Here is a 26,254-nt window from a genome sequence, read left to right as displayed (position 1 = left end):
TGCGCCAGAGCGCCGCACCAGAGATAGAGAAGCAGGGCCCAAGGGCAGCCAAGGCAGCGAGCAGCTCTGCTGAGAGGAGAGGGTGGAGAGGACTTGGGACCCTGCCCTGCACCAGGTGGCCTGTGTGAGTCCGTGCATCTCTTTGCTCAGTTGCCAAATAAACTTGAATAATTTTGGAGCATGCCGGCTGCCTGTAAGTGGACCCTGAGCTGGTCAGCTAGTTGTTTTACTGGCATGAGATAGACAGGACTATTTAGACAGCTGTAAATCCTCTCAGAGTAAAATCTTATTAACGTAGATGAAAAAGCACTTTGGGAGAAAAAAAAAAAAAAAAAACTCAGCAGCATCCCTAAATAATATACTGAAGTTAGATGGCTTAAGGGAGTTTTCAATAGGACTTTCAGCAGCAGCATCAAAAGCACTGATGAAATCAACACCACTCCGCTCTCTTGGAAGAGATTTGTATATCTGGCTTCAGAAGTCAAGCCTGAAACCTTGGAAAGAGACTTACGAATAATGATGGGGTAAAAGGGATTCCTTAGGATGGATCAGCTCACATATTTCCCACAGATTCTGGATTAGCTTCACAATCACAGCAGATTCGATAATGACTTGTGGCCATGTCTGTACGCAGACCTGAAATCCAACCAAGGCCGCTGGACTTTGTCTCACTGGCCACTACTAGGTTGGGGGTTGAGGCCTGACAGGAAGCGGAGCGTTGGCCACAAGTAGAGATATTTCTCTCCACCAGGATCACGTGGCACCAGAACCACAGCATGTGGGCTGGGCCAAGGCAGAGGTGGGCGCCGTGGCCAGACACACACCTTTTCCACGTGGTCCTCCCCACTCCCCAGCCAAGGCATCCCCCCAAGGATGGTCAAGTGCCGGGAGCCGGCATATTGCATATTGAGTGCATATTGCATATTGAGTGCAGCACCTTCACAGCATAATCTTTCAGGATCTGGAATAGCTCAACTGGAAGTCTATCACTGCCAGGAGCCAGCGTGAGGAAATCCTCCTGTGGCAAAGGTCATGAGGAAGGAGGCTTGGCATACGCAAAGGCGGGATCAAGCCTCAGGAGTCTCCCTGGAAATTCTCGAGCATCTACCCCTAAAACCAGAGTCTGCCTACTTTCTGCTTTGTGCTTTCACCTACACCTCTGACTTTACGGGGGGCTGTCCCCTACTACCTCTCTCTGAAAAAAGAGTTAGCTTACAGCTCCAGTTAATAATTCCTGGGTGTGACAGTGTTTCAACCTACAAACTCCTTTGGAAGTCCTCTAGCCTGCCTGAATAGGTTTTTCCGGCCACATGTGATTGCTCAGAGCCTCCCAGCTGTGAGAGGCATGAGATGTTCTAAACTGTCTAAATACAGATTCCTTTGAGCAGTTAAAAGATTGATTAGAAATTGTATTGGTGAAGGGTTTTTCACTTGTTAGGCCAATGTTTGCTGCTAAGTCTCCATATCCCTTACCTGCTGCGTCCCTGGCAGTGTATTGATTAATATAATTGGTGTAAATAGTAGCTTTAATGTTTGTAACCTGGGACCCTTGAGTTAATTCTTTTTCTTGTTATAGCCCACCACATCTTTGCTCTGTAGGAATGCAACTTTATCTAATGCTTTTGGAGGGTGGCGCTTGACTAATCACCTTTAGAGAAAAATAAGTTTTCTGAAGAAAGGGTCTTAAAATGTTAACAGGCCTCCAGGCCAGAAGATGATGCAAATCACCTAAACTTTTGCATATGATAAGTTTGCAGGAAGAAAGCCTGGCTTACCGCATGACTCTACCCCTTCCCCCATTATCCTCTATGCATAACTTAAGGTATAAAAACTACTTTGGAAAATAAAGTACGGGCCTTGTTCACCGAAACTTCATCTCCCCATGTCGTTCTTTCTTTCACCTTCTAGCTAAACTTTTCCTCTGAGGCAGGGAAGCTCGTCAAGCCTACTAATTTTGCCTGGGCTTCTAAGATCTGACCGGGGAGACCCTAGTGTCTCCTCTCCTTCGGGAGAAAGGGAGGACGCCTGTGGCCTTCGTAGGTGACGTAAATTCCCTGCTTTGGAATTTTATTCAGCCTCTTTTCTTCACTGAATTTCTTCGCTGAGCTGTCCTTATTTCACCACTCTTTATATCCTTAATAAACGTTTAATTAAGCAGTTGTTTCCTGATTTTCGCCGACGCCATCCCTGCTTCGAATTCCCTGGATCCACCGGGGCTGGACCCCGGCAGTCAAGCAAGACCTAACTGATGTGGCTTGAAGTCATGTACATTCACTTCCACCTAGCTTAGGAAGCCTGCCGTTTAATGCCTCTCCCCTTAAAGAATAAAAACTTATTAGATGCCTTGAAATTTCCTTAATATGCATCAATAGCTCTGTCTTCCAGATGAGGAAACTGAGGTTTGGCAGGAGCCTGTGGTTTTCACAAAATTCCAGAGCCAAACTTGTCCTCAGTTCCATGGCTTCCTGTGGAAACACACAGGGCCAATGCAGTGGGTGAGTCGCTAGTTCCCGGGACAGAGGCAAATGGGTGAGTCCTGACATGTGATTTGAAACTTCCTGGCTGGAGCAGGACTTTGGCTACAAGTAAAGTGGGTTGCTGTTGAGCTCCATTTCAATAATTCATGTGATGGTTAGGCTGTCCTCTTTTAAATATTTATCCGTCTGCTGCCCTGCACAGTTAGAAAGCGATACAGGATGTGCCCTCTTCCTGAGGTTATTAAACCTTGGTGTTATGATCATTTTCATCCTGTTGTTAGCTTCGCAAACCAGGCCGCCAGAGACATGTTCCTGCTGTTCAGAGATGTAGCCCGATCCTCTGAGCCCTCTCTGCTGGGATTCTGATGGTCACCTCGTCCTGTGACTCCCATGGGCTGGGAGACCGCTAGGCCTCTGACCCCAGGTGCCACTTCCACCCGCACTCTGCTGCCTTTCAGCCAGGCTTCTGACTCACTTCTGCAGAGAGGCCAGCTAAGCAAGCAGCCTCTGCCTGCGGCTCTCTCCTGGGGACACTGCGGCTCAGAGAAGAGGTGCCTCTGGCTGGGGGGTGCAGGCACACGGGCTTCTGAACCAGGAATGCCTCCCTTCTGCCAAGGCCCAGAGCTCAGTATTACCTGCCGTGAAGAGTCAAGTGTCTGCGTGTTCACTGTGATTTCATAACCCTACCAAGGCCTGACAGGACTGAACTGTCAGTCAGCATTGGAACAAGGGCAGGCAAGCGGGTAAGGGAGCCCTTGCTTCAAGAAGGACCCTGAAGCCAGGGAACAGCAGAGCTGTGCAGGGCCAGAGCCCTGCTTGCTTAACCCCCCAACATGCACTTGGGACGTGACGCCTCGGTTACCTGGGGGCCCTGTTCGGTCCTGACGTCAAAGGGGTCTCCAACCGGCCGCTTCTTGGCATACTCCACGCTCCGCCTGACAAACTCGTCATAGACCTGCTCCTCCACGAACACCCTGGAGGCGGCCGTGCAGCACTGGCCTTGGTTGAAGAACACTCCCTGATGGGCGCACTCCACCGCCAAGCTCACTGCAGGGAGGGGCGGCGGGGAGAGGAAGCGATTAAGTCGTTAGGGCTGGACGGGCGACAGCTGCAGCTCTAATTGCCCACACGGGAAAACAGGCCTCGGGTGGCTGCGCTGCAGACTTTAATTTTGCTCAGCATTTCGCAAAAGCAGAGGATGGGAAAGGGGGTTTTCGGGTCCACAGAGTTCTGGGTTAAATAGGTCCCTGACTGCTGGATGTCTCAGCATCTTTACTGCGCTAATGAGCACGGAGACTGTTCATATCCCCATCTCCCTTGCCCACGGATCCCTCCCCTTCCTTTTCTGGGGACTAGTGGTCTATAAAATAACCTTTTGTAAGTATTGATGTTGACCAGTTGGTGAGAATTTTTCAAGGGGCCGAAATTTTCCACCTTGAATGACAAGGGGGAGCTTATGAAAGGAACACAACACTATGTGTGACTTAAAAGGGTTTAAAAAAATGTATTGATTCTGCCTAATGAAGGCTGGATCTGCACTGTAGAGCTACACTGAAATAAAACCAGGTACTCAAGCTGAACTAGCAGGGTGCTCAGGGAGAGAGGCCATTGACATCTGCTGAGGGGCTTCTACAGCCCACCTGCCCACCCCCCAACTCCAGGGCAGCTTCCCTTCGCATAAAGCAAGAGCCAGGCCCCCCTGGATATGGGTGGAGGGTCCACGTCAGCCAGCATTGCTCTCTGGGCAGCTCTGAGGAAGGCTGCTCTGGGCTTTGAGAGCCGTCGTTACCCAGAAGCAAGGGCTTCTGTGTCAGTCACTGTCACAGCTGGACAGCGTCACAAGGTTCTGTCTCTGCCTGCACCCCACCTCCTCCTAGGCAGCTTCAAACTACCCCTGCTCCAAAACAGCTCATTTACTTCCTGACAGCACCCAGAGGCGGGCAGCTGCCGTGTTGGGAGACGGTGGCATGTTACTGTTGATACTATGCCTGGGATGCCAGCTATGCCAGGATTGAATTTTGTGGATGGGCACTGCCCAGCCGAGGAACAGGAGATGGGTGTTTATGACCCTTGTCAAGCCAACACTCAGACAGGAGTCCGTGTTTCTGCTGCAGGCTTCCCGGTTGGGACGGAAGAGGGCGCGCTGACTGGCAGAAGGGGCGTCCGGATCTGGAGTCACAGGAGGGCACAATAGGAGTCCTGCTCTCTGAGACTGGAGCTTCAAGCTCCACATGTGGGTCACAGCGGGGCAGCACCCAGGACTGCCCCACGTGGCTGCACAGACCATTAGCAACACTGGTCCTACTTCCTGTAGGAAGCAGCAAACCAGGCGAAAACAAGCAGTCTGTCTTCACACCCAGCTCCCCTTCCTTCGGTGGTGCTTGAGTCCTCGCCCAGTCCTCTCCCTCGCTGGGAGCCCACTGCTATCAGTGATCTACACCTGGGCCAGAAACAACGCTAGGGTCACTTCTTCTCAGGGAATTGTGCAATTCCAACCTTATCTGACCATGGAACGGGAGGCTTCGGACTGCTTGAAAGGCATCCCAGGCACCAGTGGGCAGGCAGGGAGGTGCTCATCGAGGCAAAGGCTTTTTAGTGTCCTTGAGAAGTCACACCTTGGGCAGCTGACCCTGCCAGCAGGTCAGCCACGGCCCGACGTGGCCCTTTCTTCCCTCTTCTGGACACGGCAACCCAGAATAGTGCTTACTTTAATGTTGTATCGTGAAACACACGCTTCTGGACGGGCAGGCTTTCCCAGGGAAGAGACAGTCAAGGGAAAGACAGCACCCAGGCCAGCAGGATACTCCTGAGGGCCCCTGCCACGGGCCTCTGATTTGTCAGGTTTGAGACAAACAAGAAAGGAACCCCTCAAGTCCTCCAGAGCCAGCAAGCGGTGCAGGAAGCACTGAGCTAGAGGGCAGAGTGTTGAATGACTGTGGGGTGCCCGTCCCCTCCTCCTGACCTCCCCCTGCCCCCCACAGGGGCTCTGAAGAAGACCCAGACCCACTTGTCACGGCCCCAGCTCTGCGGGGACAGGGAAGGAAAACTCAGCCTCGAAGGGCAGAAACAGGCGGCCCTTGTGGCTACACATTTTTATGCCCTCCTCCAGGGCGGCTTCCCACTGCCAGTGAAGCTGGCCTTCGGGTCTCCATCTGCCTGTTATGTGATGACCCAAGGTGGAGAAACGTCCCTGCAATGCGTGTGCCTGTTTCCCTCAACTGGTTCTGACTCAGGCAAGGAAGTGAGGAGAAAGCTGTGGACCGAGTGAAGCCTCTGCGACTCCAGGAAGTGGGGAGACTCACGGTCAGCATCAGCACACACGATGCAGGGGTTTTTCCCACCAAGCTCCAGCGTCACCCTCTTCAGGTTGCTGTGGGAGGCCGCCTCCTTAACCAGCTTCCCAACCTTCGGGATAAAAACCAGACAGGAGAAGCCTCAGACAGAGCTGAAGTGGTGGGATGATCTGAGCAGGCCCTGGGCCGTGGTGCTGCCCACTCCGTGCCCTGGGCTCTCGCAGCGTGTCCTCCTGGACTCGACCATGACCCGGCTGAAATCCAGGCTCTGAGCGGCTCCCTGCAGGGGTGGACTGGAGCCTCAAAGGCCCATGGCTCGCCCACGGCCACCCACGGCGTGCGGCGGAGCTGACCTCGCCTGCCGCCTACCGCCAGCAGCAGCTGGTCTTGACTGAGGGACCGAGGGGCGGCCGCTCTGCACGGCCCTTTGGTCTGATCTGAGGGACCTCCAAGGGCTAGAGAAACGGGGGACCTGATCTGCAGGACGGGAAGGTGCCCATTCTCTGGAAATGCACCCCATGACCGAGTGCCCCAGGAGGAGGGAGAGAACGGCTTCTCCGTTTCACCGTGGTAACTCTGTAAGCTGTGCCCGTCACTCCTACACCGCTGGAGGGGGGCCTGGCTCAGCAGTGCCTCGTCCTGGGGCCACCGGCTCAGGACCAGCAGACTCAGAGACCAGGGCACACCGGGGCCTAGGGCCAGACAGCCAGCAGGGGGCGGAGCTGGGCTCCCCAGGGCTGAGGGGAGGGTGCCAGCATGAAGCAGGGCACTCAGAGCCGATGCGCCGGGACAAGCCAGATGGCCCCACGGGCAGCCCCACGGTCCCAAGAGAGGGCAGCTGGGGCAGGGACGCGCCCCCTGTCGGGGAGAAGACAGGAGACCTGGGAGCCACTGCGGGGGGCTCCTCTCTGCCCCCACCCCTCTGTCCCGTCTTGAGGATCCTGTCCTCCAGCCACAGAAGAGGGGCTGGGGACCCCTGCTGGACGAAACTAGGAGAGATAGGCACGCTTATTGCCTGGGAGATTTTATCCATCTATTTTTTAAGTACAGAAGTGCTTTCTCATTAGAAATAATTCCACATATAGATGCATATAAATTAAAGGGGAAAGATTTTATCTCCCCTCATCTGTTAATGCCCCAGGACTTACCGAGGAGGCCACAGTAAGAATTTCTTGGGAGTCTTTCCGGGCAATTTCTATTTCTCTACACACACCTTTTTATTAATAGTATATATATATATATATATATATATATATATACACACACACACATATATAGTAGTGTTAGTCACTCAGTCATGTCTGACTGTTTGTGACCCCATGGACTATAGCCTTACCAGGCTCCTCTGTCCATAGAATTCTGCAGGAAAGAATAGTGGAGTGGGTTGCTGTTTCTTTCTCCAAGGAAACATATATACATGTGTGTGTGTGTATATATATGTGTGTGTGTGTGTGTGTGTATGTATATGTGGTATATACTTTCCTGCAGTTTACTATTTGTGTGTGTGCTTTAGCAATAGATCATGGCCCAGCTTTCCTTATTGTAATGGCTGTAAAACATCATATAGTATAGATACAATATAATGGAAAGTACGTCCTTGAATGCTCATGAAAACAGTAGTTGCTAAGCAGCTACTTCAAAATGGACTTTCTGAATCAAAAGTTGACACTTTCAAATGTGTGATCAGTACTACAATATTGCCAGTCACCCTAGGCTAATTTTTTTTTCACCTTGATTATGCAGTTTATCCTATGGCTATTTCACATTTTTATCTTATCTAACAGTATTTTCTTTTGAGGCTTCTGAATGAATAAATTAGATATTTATTTAGTTTGGAAACTGGACCGGTAGCTTTTTTTTTTTTTTTTTTTTTTAACTATTGCTATGTACTAAAGTGGGGTCAGATTTAGCACAGGGACGCATCACAGTTTAGCCTCTAAAGGAAAAATTCCCAGCGACAGCCGGTGGCCTCCCCGGTGGGTAAGGAGTTACCTCTGTGGACCCAGTGAAGGCTATCTTGTTGATCTGAGGATGAGAAGAAATTGCTGCTCCCACTGTGGGCCCAAATCCTGGCACGATGTTCACCACGCCCGGAGGGAATCCCACCTGGGAGGAAATCGAGACGGTGTTCAGAGGAGGAGGTTAGGAGAGCCACGGCTGGGCGAGGTCCCTGAGTGGAGTGGCAGCCTCACCTGGAAGCTTGGGCCCAGGTTCAACAACCTCTCCAGGGCCAGACCCAGTCAGCCAGCGAGTGGTTGGGACAGGGTGAGGCCTATACCCCTCTTCCGGGTGGCCTGCCTACCCCAAAGGGCTTCTGAACAAAACGGCAGTTGCCCTTTGTAGCAGAGCACCATTCTGCGTGTGTCTGCATGTGTGTGTGTGTGTGAGTCGGTATGGGTCTCTCTCTGTGTGTCTGTATCTGTCTGTGTGTTGAGGGAGCAGGGACACCTTGGTGACAGCCCCCAGGCTCAGAGGCATCTGCAAAATACACTTCCTCAGCTTCAACTTATTTTTTTTTAAATCTGTCCCATTAATGTTCCAAATGGCAATATGGTCTCACTCCCTCAAAGTCCCTGACTGTTGAACCTGGGTCACTCTGAGAGCTAGCACATCCTGAAGGTGGGGAGCAACGTTTCGTTCACGTGGTGCTCTGCACATGCTAGGTGCTTTTTATTAACCAAGAGCAGCGCAAATGAGCTGGAGGGTGGGGGGAATGCTCTTCCACTGGGGGATGCCATTCTCTTTGTTATTATAAAACACATTAATTCAGAAATGGTAGATTTTAGGACATGGTGCCTGAGTCTTCAGTTTTCCTAAACACTTTTTTAAACAACTGTGACTTTAGAATCTGTAAGTCTAATTATATGATGTCATCAGGTCCCACATCACCGGTCAGAGGAGAGTGGAAAACCAATCAGTTGCTGGCTCTGCAGCCTTACATCTAAACAATAAATGTTTCACTTCCTGGTTGTATTGGCCTAGCTAAGAGATGAAATGAATGGACCTTTCCTCCCATCCCTCTTTTCTTCCTGTTTCTTTTAAAAAAATCTTTGCAACATACAGTTTGGGGACAGAATGACTGAAATACATTGCCAGGTGTGTCTGGAAGGAGGTGGCCCTTTGAGCAGCTCATTTCCCCAAGTGGTGGCTGCCAGGGAGAGGACAGGCGCCTGAGAGCCAGCACTGGGGAGGAGGCTGGGGCTCATAGTAGCCCCTCTGGGGGGCTGCTGGTGGGGGTCACAGCTCCAGGAGAAGGACAGACACCACACAGACAGGGTCTGGAGAAGTCACCTCTCAAGCGACCCCCTTGCAAATTCTCTAGAAAAAACATTTGGCCCGAGACCACAGGTTTGAGCTTGTCATCAGAATAAGCATTCTCATTAGGATCAGGGGGAGGAATGGAGTCCCTTCTAGTTCAGCAGCCACAAGCAGGAGTGGGGAGGAGCGGCTGCCAAGTGAAACCAGGAGGCATTCCCGTCCCACTCAGCCGGGAGCCAGTGGGCGTGGGCATGCACGGCCCGGCTCTGCAGGGCAGGCTCATCTCTGGCGGTGGCGCTGCTCCCGGGAGTGGGAATGTTCCTGATGACATAGAGCATTTTCTCCTGGGACGTCTCACCTCTTTGATCAGAGAGCCCAAGTAGAGGGCGGTGAGGGGGGTCTGCTCCGCCGGCTTCAAGACCACGGTGTTCCCGCAGCAGAGAGCAGGAGCCAGCTTCCACACCAGCATCAGCAGAGGGAAGTTCCACTGCAGCAAAACACAGAGGGGTTGGGGGCCCTGGGGCTGTGCACGACGCCGTCCCCAAGGCCCAGGGATGCCTGTGTGGAGCACTTGCTTTGCATGGTTTAGATGCGGGGTATAGGAGGTTATGCAGGAGTATGCAACAGTCAGGGGCTTCCCTGGTGGCTCAGGGGTAAAGAACCTGCCTGCAGTACAAGAGCCCCGGGTTTGATCCCTGGGTCCACAAGATCCCCCGGAGAAGGGAATGGCTACCCACTCCAATATCCTAGCCTAGAGATTGCCATGGGCAGAGGAGCCTGGAGGGGTCCTCATATAGTCCATGGGGTCGCACAGATCAGAAATGAATGAGACAGCTAAGCAGGAGCAACAGCAGCATGCAATGATCAGAACTGCATTCCTGCCCAGCGTCTCCTGTACTGCATCCTAGGAGATGCTAATAGGTGGTCACTGCAAAGAGGATTTTGCTCTAGGTGTGCTACTGTGTCCTCCTGCAGGTTAACAATGCCAGCAGCATGTTAGTATCTGGGAAAAGCCCCAAAGGAATGAGGCCTGCCTCTCCTCAACTCAGATGCCACCCTATCTCTCTTCCTACAGAGCACAGACCAACCCCTGCCTGATGGGTGTTTGGTGACATTCATCTTGGAAAACTTTCTTGTCCTCCTTTCCCCACAGAGGCAGGGACACCAAAGTCCCCCTGGCATCAGGCCTGAGAAGCACCCTCACCCACTGGGCGTCCACTGTGAGCCTGGTGCAGTTCCAAACGCTGAACTCATCTGATCCCGACACACCTGTGCGGGGACAGTCACACTGCCACTCCCCTGGACAGAAGAGGGGACGCGGTGCAGAGGGTGAGCTCACTGGACCAAGGTCACAACTGTCAGATGAAGGCCGGATTCACAGCCAGGCTCGTTTCCCTCACTGCACTGTTGCCTAAGTGTCATCTGTGATGAGACGAGGTAAAACCGAGCATCTCCAAGAGCACACCGAGCTTGATTCTGGCCAACCCTCATCTCTGTGCCCACTCCCCCCAGTTGGCTCCTTAGGCTCCGTGGATGCCTCTCCCCCAGCAGGGCTGACGAACAGCCAGCTAGATTTCACCCCCAGCTCTGTCTGAGATTCCTACCACTGTACACCAAACAGAACACCCCAGGTCCCAGGGGCCCATGAGGCTGGCTGATGACAGCAGGCACAGCCCCACTGGTCCCCGGGGTCTGCTCGTCTTCTAGACCCCCTCCTGAGCACCCAGATGCCATCAGCTCTCCTCTCCAACAAGCAAACCTGCACCTTCTCCTGGCCTCTGCCTCTCCTCCCGGCTCCCTTCTCTCTCACTGCAGCTTCTGGAAGGCCCAAGCCCATGTGCCCAGCTCCCTTTCCATTGGCCCTAGCTACATCGAAGATACCCCCAGCACCTCTCTTGGGGAGCACATCTAACAGTAGGTGTCTCTGTTGTTTTGAATTTCCAGGTAAGAGATGACTGCATCGACCGCAATCTCTTTCTGAATATGTATCACGTCCCTGGGGGCCCCTGACCCTGGCTGCTCAGGCTTCTTCCTGGGATTCCTTAGCAGTCCATGGAGCTCCCCTGGGCCCTCTTCTTTTCTCAATCTACATCCATCTTTAGGGGACCCCCTTCCAACTTGATGGGCAAGAGCACCTCTGGCCTGACCATTGACTGGCTCTCAAACCTTCCTTGCCCCCAGAGAGTGCTTCTCCAAGCCTCTCCACACTGCTGCCTGCCTCCTCAGCTGCCGCAGTGGCCTGGGCCTTCCTCCCACAGACAGCAGAATCACAGCAACCCTGGCACCTGCCAGGCACTCCCCTACCCAGAAAGTAAAGTCCTGGGCCCTGGGCACCACGGTGCTGGACGCTGGGCCGCACCACCTGCCGGGTCCGCCTCCTCATCCTCGCTCTGTCCCTGCCTAAGTTCCCACCTCGCCAGCTATCCCGCTGCTGCCCCCAAGTAGCCAGACACTTTTCCACCCTCCTGCAGGCCATTCCTATACTCAGAAACCCCTTTGTCCTGGGGAACAACTCTTTCCTATCCTTCAAGGCCCAGTTGATAGCCTCCTGCCCAAGGGGAGCTGACCATTCCTGACCCCTCTGGTTGGAATCCATGTGTCTTCTGCTGCATTCCTGGAATTGGCCCCTTGAGAGCAGGAATGGGGTCGGATGCATCTCGGCCCCCAAGCATCAGGGTCCATGCCACACTGCGATGCTCCACTGGTGCCAGTGCAGTGAAAACCCATTAGAGACTGGTTCCAAAGACCGAAGTGCAGTGGAGTGGGATCTACAGATCTCACGAGAAAAGCTGCCGTACTTACAGGAGTGATAGCCCCACATACACCGATGGGCTCGTGCCTGGTGAAACACACAACGTTGTCATCTGGAAGAGACATTAAGAATCTCTTAATCTCATATGGATCGAGCTTAAGAATCCTACATAATTAAAAAGACAAGAAACAAACCCAGAGGCCCATCAAAGTGTCAACTCTAAGTTTTATCTGTTTCGTAAAGAAGTGATCTTTAACTCAATTTCAAAAGCAAAATTCCTTAGAGGAAGGATCCGCACGGTGCCGTTTCTTTTGCCGGGGGGCATGGGAAGGATGCTCTGGAGAGAAACAAGAGGCTGCTCTGAAGAGGCTGCCTGGAGGAGAAAGAAGACCGGGCCGGGAGTTCTGAGCTGGCTCACCTGTGGGGATGGTCCTTCCCTGTATTTTGTCTGCCCACCCAGCAAAGTATCGAAGGGTTTTGATACAGCCTTCCAGGTCGATGAAAAAGGCATGAAGGAACGGCTTCCCTGTGTCCATCGTTTCCAGGGTCTGCAATCATAAGATGACATGTTTTTAAGACACGGTTTTCCGTTTGACCCTCAGATTGGTAAAGACAGTGCAGGGAGAGAGAGCAGGGTCCTGGAGTGCTGCCCTCAGGACCTCCCAGCCACGCGAGTCTCGGAAAGCAAGACAGCAAGTTCAAGAGAAGACCTGTCCCAGGCTGTCAAGGACTGCTTTTCTTTCAGAACACCTCAACCTGGGGGATCGGCCAGAGCATGGCCACGTGTCCCCTGAAGGACGGCACGCGGCTGGTCTGGCGCCTCTCTGGGAGAGAATAAACGCGCTCTAGCACAGCCTCCTGTCGTCCTTCGGGAGCGCCGTTGGCCACGCGAGTCCGCGCGCTCCAGGAAGCTCGCAGAAGGTGTGCCGGCTTCAGGTTGGCTGGGAAGGGGGCTAGGTCCCCTAACAAAGGAGAAGGGGCCCCGGGTTCTCTCTTCTCGGCCTCTAGGACCAGCATAGCTGTGGAAAGCATGCCGGACCCCAAAGAGTCGACAAGCAGCACAGAGGTGCGACTCCGCACTCCTCGCCAGTCCTGCGCTGGGCAGCCAGGCGGATGCGGGCTGGGAAGCGAGCAGGCTCGCCCTGGGTGGTGAGGGGTGACTGCTCCCCAGGCGAGCATGCAGCCACTCAATGGTACGGATTCTTTTCTGTTTCCAACCAGGCTCACGAGAACCCCTGTGTCCCTCAGACAAGCGGCCCCAGGTGAGTCCAGGGCTGCAGCCGCCCATCGTCATCCGTGGCTGCAGGAAGCGGCCACCCTGACACAGAGCCCAGGGCAGGATTCTGGTCGCAGAGTCGCTGGGGCGAGATGGCGGTTTACAGAGGAAGAGAGGCCCCTCCGTGCGCAGGCGCAGACGCCTCGTCTCCAACGGATGGCTGTCTCCAACGGACGGCTCTACTCCTGCTTCAAGGTGCAGACACCAAGGCTAACGGAGCTCAGGACTCATTTGTGTTATCAAGAGGGCAGGGGCATGGCTGGCACTGAATCTGGGCCTTCTGACTTCCGTCAGGTCAGTGATGCTCTTTAGGCCGCTGCCTTGGATTTTTGCACCAGGGCATGTAGGATGGCTAGGTGAAAGGCTGGGGCCACTTTATCTTTGCTTCAGGAATGAACCAAGCATTCTCTAAACAGGAGGCAACCTTTTCTTAGCTGAGCAGTTGTGGCAAGTCCCTGAATGTCATCCTGCCTCAGTTCCCTCATCTGTAAAACAGCACTAATAATGGTATCTACCTTACAGGAGTACTGTGTGGGTTAGAGGAGTCCCATTCATAAAGCACTAACAGCAGTGTCTGCCCATGGTACCAGTCACATCCACTGTTCAAATGATGGTAATAAGAGCTGTGACGATTGTCATCATTTTCTCTTTTGGGACCAGACAGGTGGTCAGCAGTCCTCATCTGGGGACAGTGAGGAGACAGGAGTGTGTATTGCTAGAGATGACAGGGCTGCTCTGGGTCTGGGGTGTGTCTCAGGCCTTGTGGAAGCTGCTCAGGGACCCAGTCAGGGCAATGTGACAGCCAGTACACTGTACCTTTGGCTCCTATTGATTTACATTCCAAGTTGGAACTTTTCTTTTCCCAGGGGGAACTCAACAATTGTAAATAATGCCAAAATTCTCTAGGGCCCAGCTGCTCCACACAGCATCTGGTCGTCTATCAGCAGAACCTGGAGCTTGTTCTTGGCGTTTTTCAGGGATGGGAAAAAAGGCAAGGGCTGGGCAGAGCTTTGTGGGGACATGCGGGGCCACTGCCCAGCTCCAGTCCTGGCTCACCCTCCGGCTGGGTAAACTAGGACAGATGGACCTAACCTCTCTGGGCCACAGCATTCTTATCTTTTAAACAGGATGATAAATACTACAGATCAAGTGCCTGCAACAAGCCTGGGACAGAGTGAGCATTCAACAACCATTGACTATTTTTATTATTAATTTAGTCACGTTTGCTTACTCTCGTGATAACAGGAATTTGCCAGGTTGGTGTTATGGAATCTTTCAAAGCAAAACTGGGTCATGATAGCTTTAGAAAGGAAACTCTTAAAAAAAAATCAAAAACAATTTTCAGGTGATTATGCAGACATGAAGCAGAGAGATGAAGAGTTAGCTACTCGCTGGGACTTTTAAACAATTATTGTGGCTGGATCATGAGAGAACCACAGCTGCTTTTAAGTTTCTTTTTAACATTTTAGGATAAAAATATACCTTTTGAGAAATCAACACATGGTAACCCTTAAATACTAAAGAATGAAGGGAAAGTGCGGTAGGGACGTGACCATGATGCCCTAGTGCTGAGGCTGAAACGAAGGGCTCAGAAGTGGGGCTTTGATTGAGACGAGAGCAAACAGCGACAGCTCCTCTTTGGAGGCTCCCAAGATGAGCATCCGAACACCAGAGCCTGGGTCCAGGTACCGCGGTGAGGGAGAAAGTGCCAGGCTCACTGGATCTGCCCACGGTCTCCAAACACTGAACACGAAGTATTCAGGCCCAGCTCCATCAGAGCCACCAAGCTGGCAAGGGAACATGATGGAAGAGGTATTTTGTGCAGGAGAAGGCAGGAAAACCCTCTCAAGGGTGTGCTTTCTCTTGATGCGGTCTGGGTTCTAAAAACTGTATTTGCCGGTCACTCGCTTGTCCCTTCCACGGTGTGGTGAAGAGCTGGACCTTGCTTCTCGTGGGCAGTGAGTCTTGATGGCAGAGGCACCCTGCTCCACGTGCACTCACAGCAGCCTTCCAGGACAGCCAAGAGGGCTGAAGGTGAAGGGGGGGGCCTTGCAGCCACCACGCCCCAAGATGATACTGACGCTTAAGGACAGGGAGGGGAGGGTACCGGGCACATCCTCTCCCGCCTGCTCTGAGTCCTCACGGACATTGCAGACAGATGAGCTCATGCTGGGGGAAAACAGAAATGTTTTTGAAGAAGCCAGTTTGGCAGCTTGAGAGTTGAGACTGGCTTTTGCTGCAGGAAGAACCAGAGGCTCTGTGGAGAGAGACACTGACCCTGGAGGGAATCTCTCTCCCCCACTGCAGGCTGGCCAGCTGGGGTGGAGGAAGGAAGCTGCAGGTCTCTCCGTGTTTGTGGACGCACCCGCAGGGCAACACACCCCAGAGCAGCACCCGAAACGGAGTTTCTCCAGCCTCCACCCATGACACACACGCAGGGCCAAGAGAATCTCAGCGTCCTTGCTGGCGCTGACCTCCATGAGGGTGTCCACCTGACCACTCATTCCCAACATCAAATCAAGAAAGGAAAGAACGGTTTTTCCAAATCAGAGGCCAAAAAGGAGGTTTCCTTTCCTACCAACTGGGCCTCCAGTTCTGGGACAAGTGCTACACGGGAGTCTGAGCTATGAGAGCTGTGTGTGCAGGCGGCAAAAGAGAAGGCGCCAGGGCCCCAGGATCTCCTCTGAGACCAAAGGAAGGTCTGAGGATCGCAGTAAACTCTGCACTTGCTACTCCTAAATGTCTTCACAGCTCATCTCATGAGAGCAGCCCAACTCACGCAATGGGATGAATAAAGACACACATTTTGCAGCTGAGGAATTACGGTGCTAGAAATCACCAGGAGAACACACAACTGAGCTTAGAACCTGGTCCTCAGATGGCATTATTAATAACTTCATCTGTTTAGTGCTTACTGGATGACAGGTACTGCAAAGGATTTTAAGTGGATCATTCTCACAATACTCAGATATCAATAATAGTGACATTCTCCGTGAAGAAACATACACTCAGGGAGGCTGGACAACTTGTCCAAAGTCACACAGCTGGTAAAGCGGCAGAGCTGCAGTTTGAACCTAGGTCTTTCACACTCTGAAGTTTCCTGTAGCTAAGTTATCCCCTCACCATCACCCCACACACACTTACCACTGCCCATTTCAAGGGTGAAACGGGTGATTTTTAAGCTATATAAGGACACTTTTTCTGTGCCAAGGGGTGGCATTTATTTTAATAAGTATTAGAAAAACCACACCAGCACATTACACCTGTAATTTCATAGACACTGTCCCTCAGGATGAGGTTAAATTTCAGTTTGGAAAGGAGTTGATATAAGAAAACAAGTTAAGCTCTAACTGTGCAGTAGGACCAAGGGACGGCCCAGCCCGGCTGTCTGTGAGCATCTCGAGCCTGGGAGCCACTAGTGGATCAGAACTTCCTCAGGCAGAGAAGACAGCGGCAGGGGCAAAAGTCTGACCTCAGAACGGATCGTCTGAGTCCAGGGGTGCGGACGCCGGCCTTGGGCTGGAGAGCCGTGCCTCAAAAGGCAGCGCAACCCCACCACCTCCAGACCCGGCACCCGACTCCTGTCTCCTGCGCTGGGAAGGGGCGGGCCTGAGGGCCAGCGGGCCACGCCCCCTCCCCGGGGCGGGTCCCGGGGACTCACCGCCAGCACGGCGCGGTCCCTCCCCCTCCCGACCCCGCTCCCCAGTTCTCTCTCCTGCGCCGGGAAGGGGCGGCCCCGGGGGCCAGCGGGCCACGCCCCCTCCCCGGGGCGGGTCCCAGGTACTCACCGCCAGGACGGCGCGGTCCCGCTCCACCAGGTCCGCCAGCTGCTGCAGCAGCCGGCCACGGCTCGGGGCGTCCAGCCGGCGCCACGGAGAGCCCCTCTGGAAGGCGGCTTGTGCGGCCTCCACAGCCTTGTCCACGTCAGGCTGCAAGGCCGAACAACGGAGAGAGCGTGTCACCTTTCGCGGAGGGCTCGGCTGTCCAGGAACTGCAGAATCCGGCCTCCATCCCGGCACAGAGGACGGAGGTGGGCGGGCAACTCAGAGCAGTCGCCAGGTTTCTAATCACTTCAATGGTCAGGGACTTTTAAGGGATTTTGTTTTTGCTTTAAGTCTTTCAAGGTTTCTACAAGGGCCAAGGATTAACTTTTCTTCTGATTGTACAAAGTATTTAAAAGAGTCATAAAACCACTGACTGTAATCATTTTTCTTGCTGACCTATGTCGGAAGAGAGCATCTACTTGCTACCTTAGTTTGGACACAAACACATTCCCACAGCTCACCAATGAGGTGGGGAATGTCTGTCTTGGCACTTTACTCCAGCTGAGAACCACATGCGGTCCAAGAACGGGGGCAAGAGTCCTCCTCTGGGTCTCAGAACTGACGGTATTGAAAAAGTCCACATCAGGGACTTCTCCCTTTAGCCTCACTTCACCTACCCCTGGGGCTTCCCTGGTGGCTCTGCCTGAAATGCAGGAGATGCGATTTCAATCCCTGGGTCAGAAAGATGCCCTGGAAAAGGAAATAGTAACCCACTCTAGTATTCTTGCCTGGAAATCCCATGGACTGAGGAGCATGGGTCACAAAAGAGCTGGACGTGATTCAGCAGCTAAACAACACTATCAGCTATCCCCTGGGAGCTGTGATCATTTTATAGACAAAGAACTGGATCTTCTGGGCACTAACAGAAAAATTACAATCAAATCTTCTTTACTAGGAAAGAACGAGAGCTATTTAGAGTAATGTCTCCCATTCTCTCAAAATTTTTATTTTTTTAATATTGCTTGGCCACATCATGTGGCCTGCAAATCTTAGTTCCCTGACTGGGGATCGAACCTGCATTCCCTGCAGTGGAAGCTCAGAGTCCTAACCACTGGACTGCCAGGGAATTCCCTGACATCCATTCTTATGCTCAAGAAAATGAGGTTTGAGGCTTTGGTTGGTAATGATCAGGGGCTCACCCCCCAGATCCCTCTGAGCCTCTCTTCCTTAGGGAGATGCAGCCAGCAGTGGACACCCAGCACCAGTCAAGAGGGACACTCCACCAAGATTCTGTGTATCCAAAATGGGTTTGGAGGGGAGTAGAAACTTTGGCAAGGGAGATATTAGGGCTTTGAATTCCTTGTCCCAGGCTCTGGGGTTGGAGGCCAGGAATTCTCCAGCTGCAAGGATGGGGAAGCCTCTGTCTTCTGGTGCTTGGAACAGTCACTCAGACCATGGGATGAGCCAGAGCCCATGGCGGGGATCTCACTGCTCCCTGACCCCCGTGTACTACACCTGGGAGACCAGCTCAGCATCGCGTCCCACCCCTACACCCTGATGTCTTCACATAAGCTCCTCGGTGCTAGTATTATAGACACAGAGCTCTTCATGGGGCGCTGCACACGGGAGGGGCGGAACAGGTACAAACACGGTGCATGGCACACCGTCACAAAAATCCTGCTACTAGAATCAAACTCAAGCCTATTTTACACATGTCGTTCACACTACCTACATATTTATGAACATCAGATAAGTACTCCAGTGGTTGAGAAGACGGCTCCGTTTCTCTTCCCTCCTTACAAAAGCTGTACTTTCAACCTTTTCCCCAATGACACATATTCAAAAGATATTTTATGGTTCGAAATGTATCAAGGACATATTCAGGAGTCGCTTAGCTTTATATATAATAATGAAATTCATATATTACATATATAACACATAACTTATACAATATACCCTGCACTATCAAATAGGGTTATAGGCTATAGCTTTACACAATCATTTAAGTTTCTGGTAGAAAAAAAAAAAAAATCTGGCAATTGCATAACATTATTACTTCTGCATGACTTAGCAAGTCTTTGGTCTCCTTCAAGTCTTTTTTTTAAAAAGTGTCTCCTGCCAGAATGTTGCATTTGGTGAAACACACCAGCCAGCCGGAAATGCTTTCAGGAAAGATTCTTTAATGCTGCCAGGTTCAAATCATTGATAAAAACCTTTCCTTTAGCCACGTGATAAGGACGGCTGAAGTCATCCTCACAGATGGAAAAACATCTATCAAAGGAGAAGGACTCTACAGCACAGGGTCCCTAATTGATCCCATTCTGGGCCATGTGTCTACGAAGCAGCTTGCTTAGATTCGGCCTCAGTGTGGGCCAGCTCTGACTTACAGCTAAGCTGAAGCACTTCCTTATCCTCTAGTGATCAGTAATTGAATTACTGGGCCAGGGGGAGGGCACCCACCTTATCTCCTTCTTCTACTTCACATATTTTCTCTAGAGTTGAAGGGTTATACGTGGCAAACTTTTTTCCACTCTTGGATTCGTTCCATTCATTGTTGATGAATATCTAACCAGGAAAGGAAATTGTAATGCATTAGGCTTAAATCAAAATCATATAATTCCAACATGCTGAGGACCTTAGGTCACGTCTTTTCTTTCCCTCCTGCCAACCTGCCCGCCTGCCGTTTTACAGGTGGGACCTGGAAGGGGGGAGACAGTCACATGCCCAACTGGGAGCACATTCAGAATTATCAACAGAATCCAAGTCTTCTGATTTTTAATACATTTCCAGAGAACTACAAATTGTCAAAATAAAACTGAAGTAATTTAGAATTTTTTCTAAAATGTTTTTAGACAATAAGATGGAGTCACAGAAGAATAAAAGAGTTACAAAAAGGACATGAGTTAAATTTTACACACTCATCAAGTTCAGGGGACCAACACACACACACACACACACACACATGCAGTGCCAAGCAATCTGCCTGCCCCTGAAGAGTATGTCAGCAGTGAACGTTCCCTTCTCCCTCCTTCCTGCTGCAACCCCCAGCTGGACCGCCAAGGAACTGGATTTATAAAAGGATCTCACTATAACCCTTTAGCCCTCATTAATGCACATTAGTGCCATCTCCCCATTCTCTTTAAAATGTCTATTTTCATGTTGGGCTTTAATAAAAGCCAGTGTTGGAATAGCAAGATAAATATCTGGGTTAGGAAATGTTCAGGTTATATTAACATATGTTGCAAATAACTGCTTATATCCAGAACTAAAGAATCAACTCACAAAAATCACTTAGTTCTGAGACTCGGTTATCTAGAACACAGCCAAGAATAGATATATTAAAAAAAAAAAAAGACATTATGAACAAACTAAAAAGAATTTCATGGTCTATGCAATGAAATATGTGTACTGTTTACTCTTAGCTTACCCTAAGTTCTTAAGAAATATTAAAAGAGAGGATTTGGGGGAAAGAACTAGGGACTGAGGTGACAGATACCACACAAATCATTTTCTCACAGTACGGAGGTCCTGGCCACCCAGTGAGAGGACAGAATCTCCCATTGTACCCACTAGGGACCACCTCGTGGTCAGAGCCCATCGTGGCATCACAGAGACCCCAGTAGTAAACATGGCTAAAATGCTTTTGAAGCATCTCCGTAGAGTAAAATGTCATCAACAATTTCTAAATACAGAACTAGCTCATCAGATTCCATCTTTATATTTATGTACATGCTAGGTTGCTCAGTCGTGTCCGACTCTTCATGACCCTGTGGACTGTAGCCCTTCAGGCTCCTCTGTCCATGGGATTCTCCAGGCAAGAATACTGGAGTGGGTTGCCATGCCCTCCTCCAGGGGATCTTCCCTGACTCAGAGATTGAACCCGAGACTCTTATGTCTCCTGTATTGGCAGGTGGATTCTTTACCACTGAGCCACCAGGGAAGCTTCCGTATCTATATTCATATGTTTATACACATACATTTATATGCATGTCTTTATATCCATCTATTCTATTTATTATATGCTTATCTTTGATTCATTTAAAGGGAGACCTGCACCACTACAGGGCTAATTTCCATCACTGTGACTACAGGGCTAATTTCCACGACTATGAATTTCGTTCATTTGGAATACCTGGTTCCCCGGTGAGGACGGGTGAGAGGGTGGCCGATTTATCCAGCATGTGACCTGACTATGTTCTCTGTCCTCAGCTGTCCTGTAAAAACTCTGAAGTTCACGGGAAAGGAAGCCTTCTCTGGGAAGCCACTGGGGTGCTGTTTTGATAACTCTCCTTGGAAAGCAGAGAAATTTGAGAGTGGTGGGGACAAAGCACAGAGGGCCAGCCCTGGCTGGGCAGGTGAGCAGTGTCCCTGCTTTCTCGTGTGGGTCCAGGCTGACAGTGGCCTTCGACTGTGGGACGTGCCCATCCCACTTCTGGAAGCTCAGTGCCTTCAGCCTGAGGCCAGGCCCCCAGGGAAGCATGTGGGAAAGGCCAGGCTACAATTACAGGCTTATTCTTCCAGCTGAAACCAAATCCGAGAGTTCACTTTTGCCATCCAGCAAGCAATCACTCGGTAACAGTGAGAAATTAATAAGTAGAGCAGAGGGGTTAAGTTAGCACAGGGAGGAAAGTGCAGCCAGGAAGAGAGGCCCATTTGTCGGAAGATGAAATTTCGTGGGTTAGATAATAGAGACTGTCAGTGAAATCTGCTGATTCTAGGACCTTCCTGATATCAATTCCAAGGGGGAGGGAAAATGAGCAGGTAGTAGAAGAGAATATAAATAAGGGGATAAAAACACGTTGCAATGATCAGATGTCTGTTATACTTCAGCTTCAAGCATGTTCCTCCAAAAAAATAATTACTCAGTTGTTTTGTGACATTGATCCATAATCCTTTCTAACCAGCAACTTAAAAAAAAAAAAGTTCAGGCTACTCAACTTTACTCATATTTTCCCATCACAATGTTTCTAATTTAGCAAAATTTTTTGCTTTATACTACATTACTAAGCAATCTTGTAAGTGGTTTCTACTGTTGATTTTACTCTGCACTAAAAGAAAACAAAAACACAAATGAGGAAGGGGTCAGAGAGTGTGGCCTATCAATTATGCTAGCTTTCTTGTTTTGAACCCCAAATCAGGAAAGTGGGTCTTAAAAAAACCTGTTTTCCTTGACTTTTGAACTGGTAAGAAACAAAACTTTCAGAGGAATAAAACTACGTTACACAGAGCGGATGGGATTCACACTTTATTGGAGGAATAGAATGGCATCCTATCCAGACTGAGTTGGAAAACCACAGCCGTGGTTGCAGTCAGGTGCCCCAGAGAGGTGAGGGTAGTTGTTACACAAGAGAGTTCTGCAGTCACCGCTTACAGAAACTTCCACTGGACCCCAGCTCTACTCAAAAGCAGTGTTTTCAGAAAAGGAGATTTGAGGGAATTTTACTTTTCATAGAAAACAATCATTAAAAACCAGCGTTTTATTGAGCCAGAAAATCTTAAAAAATTTTTTTCTGCTACTGTAAGAATCATTAAGGAAAGTCAGGGACCTTCTGAAGTGAAAGGGGCTGCTACCCTCTAAGACCTATGTGGGGCTTCTAGGGGACCTCCCCTCCCCAAAATCAGAGAACAGAGCCCAGTGTTAAAACATGCAAACAAACAAAGGCGCTTCTTCCTTATAGAGACTGGACTTACCCTGGGACGTGGCCCCCCAAGGCTGGGGCCCAGACCCACCATTTCCTGCATGTCTTCCATTAGCAAGAAGCACCAGGAGTCGGGTTTGAAAAACGACAGACCGTTACCGCTCACACGCTCCACAGCCAGGAGGGTCTCGATTCTGTAGCTCTGATTCTCCGTTTCTTTCCTCGCACTGGGGGCTGCCTCTGCAGCCAGAAGCTCTGCAAGCATTGCTTGCCTGGGGTCCCACCCTCAGTCACAGCCACCCTGGCGCCCCAACCCCACAAGTGCTAGGAGGAGGCCTCCGTGAGGTGGGCCTGGAGCAGGGACAGCGAGGCTCCAGCAGAAGAGAGGGCGCAGGGGCCTGCTGTTGGGCTTCCCCAGTCTTCATCGCCAGAAGCGGCTAAGGATCTGGCTTTCCAGCCCCCTCCATCTCATGCCGTCCCCTGAGCCTTAGTCACAACCCAGTTCTATTCCACTAAGAAGACGGACACCCAGCCAGACAACAAAGACTGACTGGTCACTCTGTGAACATGCTAAGATCCACCTCTCTAAGTAAGGGCTGCATCTACGCTTGCAAAGGGCCAGAAAGAATTGCAGACAAAGAGGCAACTTTCCATATGTGGCAACATTGCTCTGATAGCACTATAAAAGGTAAAAAGGAATAGGAAAACAATATATGTAATTTTTAGTTGCTATAAAAGAAAAACAAAATGCCACCACCACCTACAACAGGTGACAACCAACAGTTTTAGGGGCTAAACACATTTAGCTACTATTTTCAGTGTTTCCAGAATTTGCACTCTGAGGCTGCTCCTACTTATGAAACTACATTAAAAATGGTCTCCATCGGACTGTCTCCGTTGATTACAGAGCCCTCTGGAAACAGTTAATTTTAATGTCATGTGATCAGAGGTCCAGCCGACCATACGTGCCAAGAGATCAGAATCTGAAGGCCACACATAGTGGCCTGCAACTTTCTCTGCTTGATTAAAACTATTTGAGACACATAATTGCTACTTTTGAAAGCAAATTGATGGAGGAATTTTCTAAGTGCTGTGTCAGCTGAAGTCGGGGCGGGGGGGTGATAGCAATGGATAAGACGCAAAAATAAAAGGAGATAAACTTGAGGAAAGTGAAGCCCACAGTGACTTTTGGCCTGCGTCCCTGAAATGCCCCCAGACCCAGTCCAGTAGCTTCCAAACAGCCTCGGGGTGTCCCTGTACTGGAGAGGACGCCCTCCGCGCTGGCCGCTGAGCTGCCAGCTGTGCCCAGCTCAGGCCTCGCCATCTTCCTCTCTGCCCCAAGCAGGTGATCCCGCCGCTTTGCCGTGCTCCAGGCTGCCGGCCCCGCGGCGCAGAAAGGACCGTGAGGTGCGGGACTCCGCGGCACGATGGAGCCCAGCAACCCGCGGTCTCCCAGGCCCAGACCCGAGACCCTGATCTGCCAAGACCAGGGTCTCGGGGCTCCGGGACACCTTCCCGCTAGCCCTGGCTCCGCTGGTAAGCTGGGACGAGCTGAGCTAAGCACGGGAGGTGCCCTTCTCTCCGCTTGCTCCCTCTGACATTTCCGGAAGCTTCCCAGGGCAGCCTGACCTCCCAGAGCGGCTCTCAACGTTTTCAGGCACCCTCTGACCACCCCGAAGCCCGACCCCTTCAGTCCCGGAGACCTCGCCTCAGAGTCTGCGGGGAGACCACTGCTCCGGTCCCCGCGGCCCACCGCTGGCCTTCAAAACGGGCCTGCAAGGGCACGTCGGGGCCGCAGCGGCCGCAGCCTGGCACGGCGCGGCCGCTGCAGAGCCTCCCTCGCGCGGGTTCGGCGCCGGAGAGTCCGTCTGGGGATGCTGATCTCGGGGTCCCTCTCGGGGTGCGCGGCGGACGCGGGTGGGGCGCGGGCTTCCGCCGGGATGTCCAGCGCTGAACGCGGCTTCGGGAGGACCGGGCCCGGCGCAGAGGCTCGGGTCCCAGAAGCCCCGGGCGGACTCCGCCGCCCCAGGCCCACTCCGCCGCCCCACGCCCTCGCACGCCACAAGCGCAGCGGCGGGGCTCCCGGCCTGCGGGCCCCTCGTCCACGCCCCCGGCCCGGCCGGGTAGCCCGGCGCAGAGCCAGGCTGCCGTCGGGTGGGACGCGGGCCCGTCTCACCTTGGTGAACTGGACCTCCAGGTTGCGGACGGGGCGCGGCAGGGCGGGCGCCTTCCTGTCCGGCTGCCCGTTCTCCACAGCCCCGTTGGTGGTGGCCATGGCTCCTCGGCGCTCCCCGGCCCGCGGCGCCCGAGTCCTCGGCGCCTGCTCCGGCCTGGGCGGTGCGCAGCCTGCTCGCAGGGTGACAGCTCCGCGCCGCTTTATGGAGCGCCCCACGCCTCCCGCCCGAGGGGGTTGTCTAATTGGCTGCAGGACGGGAGGAAGGGCGGGCGGGCGGGCGGGGAGGGGGCCGGCCCGCCTCACCCCACCCCGCCCGCCGCCCCTGCGGGAGCCCGGCCACCCCCGGCCCGGCCACCGCGCCGCGCGCTCCCCGCCTGGGAGGCCGCCCTTGGAGGAGCGCCCCTGAGCCCCGCTGGGCCCCGGAAGTCCCGGGACGGGGAGCGGGGACTCGGGCCGCGGCCCCGGCGCCCTCGCCGAGGTCGAGCGAGCCCGTCCGTGGCACCTGCCGCCCCCGGCCGGCCGCTGCTCGGCGCACTCGCTCCTCCTCGGGAGGGCGCGCCCTCCGGCCGGCCCGCTGGGGGCCTCGCTCCGCGCCCCGCGTCGGAGACCCAGCGCGGCGGCCCCGCGTCGCCGCCCACGTGCCTCGGCCTGGGGTCCGGCCGCTGCCGGGGCCTGGCTTGCGGGACCGACGCCCGCCGTGCCGCACTCGGCCGGCGCTGGAAGCTCCCGGGCCCTGGGCGTCGCACACGGAGGGGCAGAAGGTGAGGGGAAAGCCTTTGGCCCTGCCTGCCCCGCGCTGTGGCGTCCCAGGCCGCCGGCCTCTGACCTTCACAGCCGCACAGCGGGCCTCCAGCCTAAGTCCCTGGGATGCAACCGTTTCGATTTTTTAAAATGCATACATTATATGTCAATTAAAAAAAAAGAAAGAAAAACAGAAAAAGAGAGAGACAGCACATGAGATCTTTGCAGCTTTGTTTTGAGCGGACGCGCTTGTCCCATAGGTTGTTCAACTTGCCAGCTCTCTTCAGAGGACCCAACGGTGCCAGAGGAGACTTGCTCCAGGTCCCATCTGAGGCTTGGAAGCGGCTTCTCATGCATGTCTTCCCTCAAGTTTCTGGAAGGATGATGTGGGGGCACGACCTGGGGGACAAAAGCAGTGGTTTCATCCCAAGAATCCTCAGCCCCTCAGTCCATTTCCTTCTGTGAGTAATCTCCAGTGACACACAATGGAGACACTCCTTACTGTCCAGAGGCTCCTTCTGTTTGTTTTGGGGCTCCCAGTGGCATCTGTGTCCCCTCTCTCCTTCCTCACTGCAGGGCTGCTGAGTGTTCGGGATTGTGGAGTAAGCTTTTAAACTTTCCCAAAATTGTCATCAGATCACCTGCCTTCTGGGCACGAAAGGTTCCTGTGCTCTTGTGGCTTAGAATGTACACGTGAGGCAGGGCAAGGGGACAATGGGTTCCCTGAGCAGGCTCACTGATGTACTGAGTCTGTCCTTGATGCTGTGCTTCCTGACACTGATGAGTCCCAGAGCAATTCTGTCTCTTTTCTTAGCTGCTCCTGCCAGACCCTTGGCTCCCTGTCCTCGTGGCCCCTACTCAATCCTCCTGGAAACCTG

At 52.6% G+C, this 26,254-nt stretch overlaps 1 protein-coding gene across 1 annotated transcript in view; it reads right to left on the bottom strand.

Annotated features, from left to right (window-relative positions):
* The window catches only part of ALDH1A3 (aldehyde dehydrogenase 1 family member A3), a 43,146-nt gene extending 18,295 nt beyond the window's left edge, over positions 1–24,851 (bottom strand). The window contains exons 1-9 of the mRNA XM_025271628.3: positions 24,636–24,851; positions 19,281–19,385; positions 16,845–16,985; positions 12,199–12,328; positions 11,831–11,892; positions 9,387–9,515; positions 7,763–7,876; positions 5,780–5,882; positions 3,340–3,524 (exon numbers count right to left, since the gene is read on the bottom strand). Of these exons, the coding sequence (XP_025127413.1) occupies positions 3,340–3,524; positions 5,780–5,882; positions 7,763–7,876; positions 9,387–9,515; positions 11,831–11,892; positions 12,199–12,328; positions 16,845–16,985; positions 19,281–19,385; positions 24,636–24,734 (1,068 nt within the window). The 5' untranslated portion in view covers positions 24,735–24,851. The remainder of the gene's footprint in view (positions 1–3,339; positions 3,525–5,779; positions 5,883–7,762; positions 7,877–9,386; positions 9,516–11,830; positions 11,893–12,198; positions 12,329–16,844; positions 16,986–19,280; positions 19,386–24,635) is intronic.
* Positions 24,852–26,254: the final 1,403 nt, after the last annotated feature.

The sequence above is a fragment of the Bubalus bubalis genome, chromosome 20 (genome assembly GCF_019923935.1).
Source record: "Bubalus bubalis isolate 160015118507 breed Murrah chromosome 20, NDDB_SH_1, whole genome shotgun sequence".
In the NCBI taxonomy this organism is placed as follows: Eukaryota; Metazoa; Chordata; class Mammalia; order Artiodactyla; family Bovidae; genus Bubalus; species Bubalus bubalis.
Note: the sequence above shows the minus strand (reverse complement) of the source record. Positions and strands in the feature narration are given on the sequence as shown.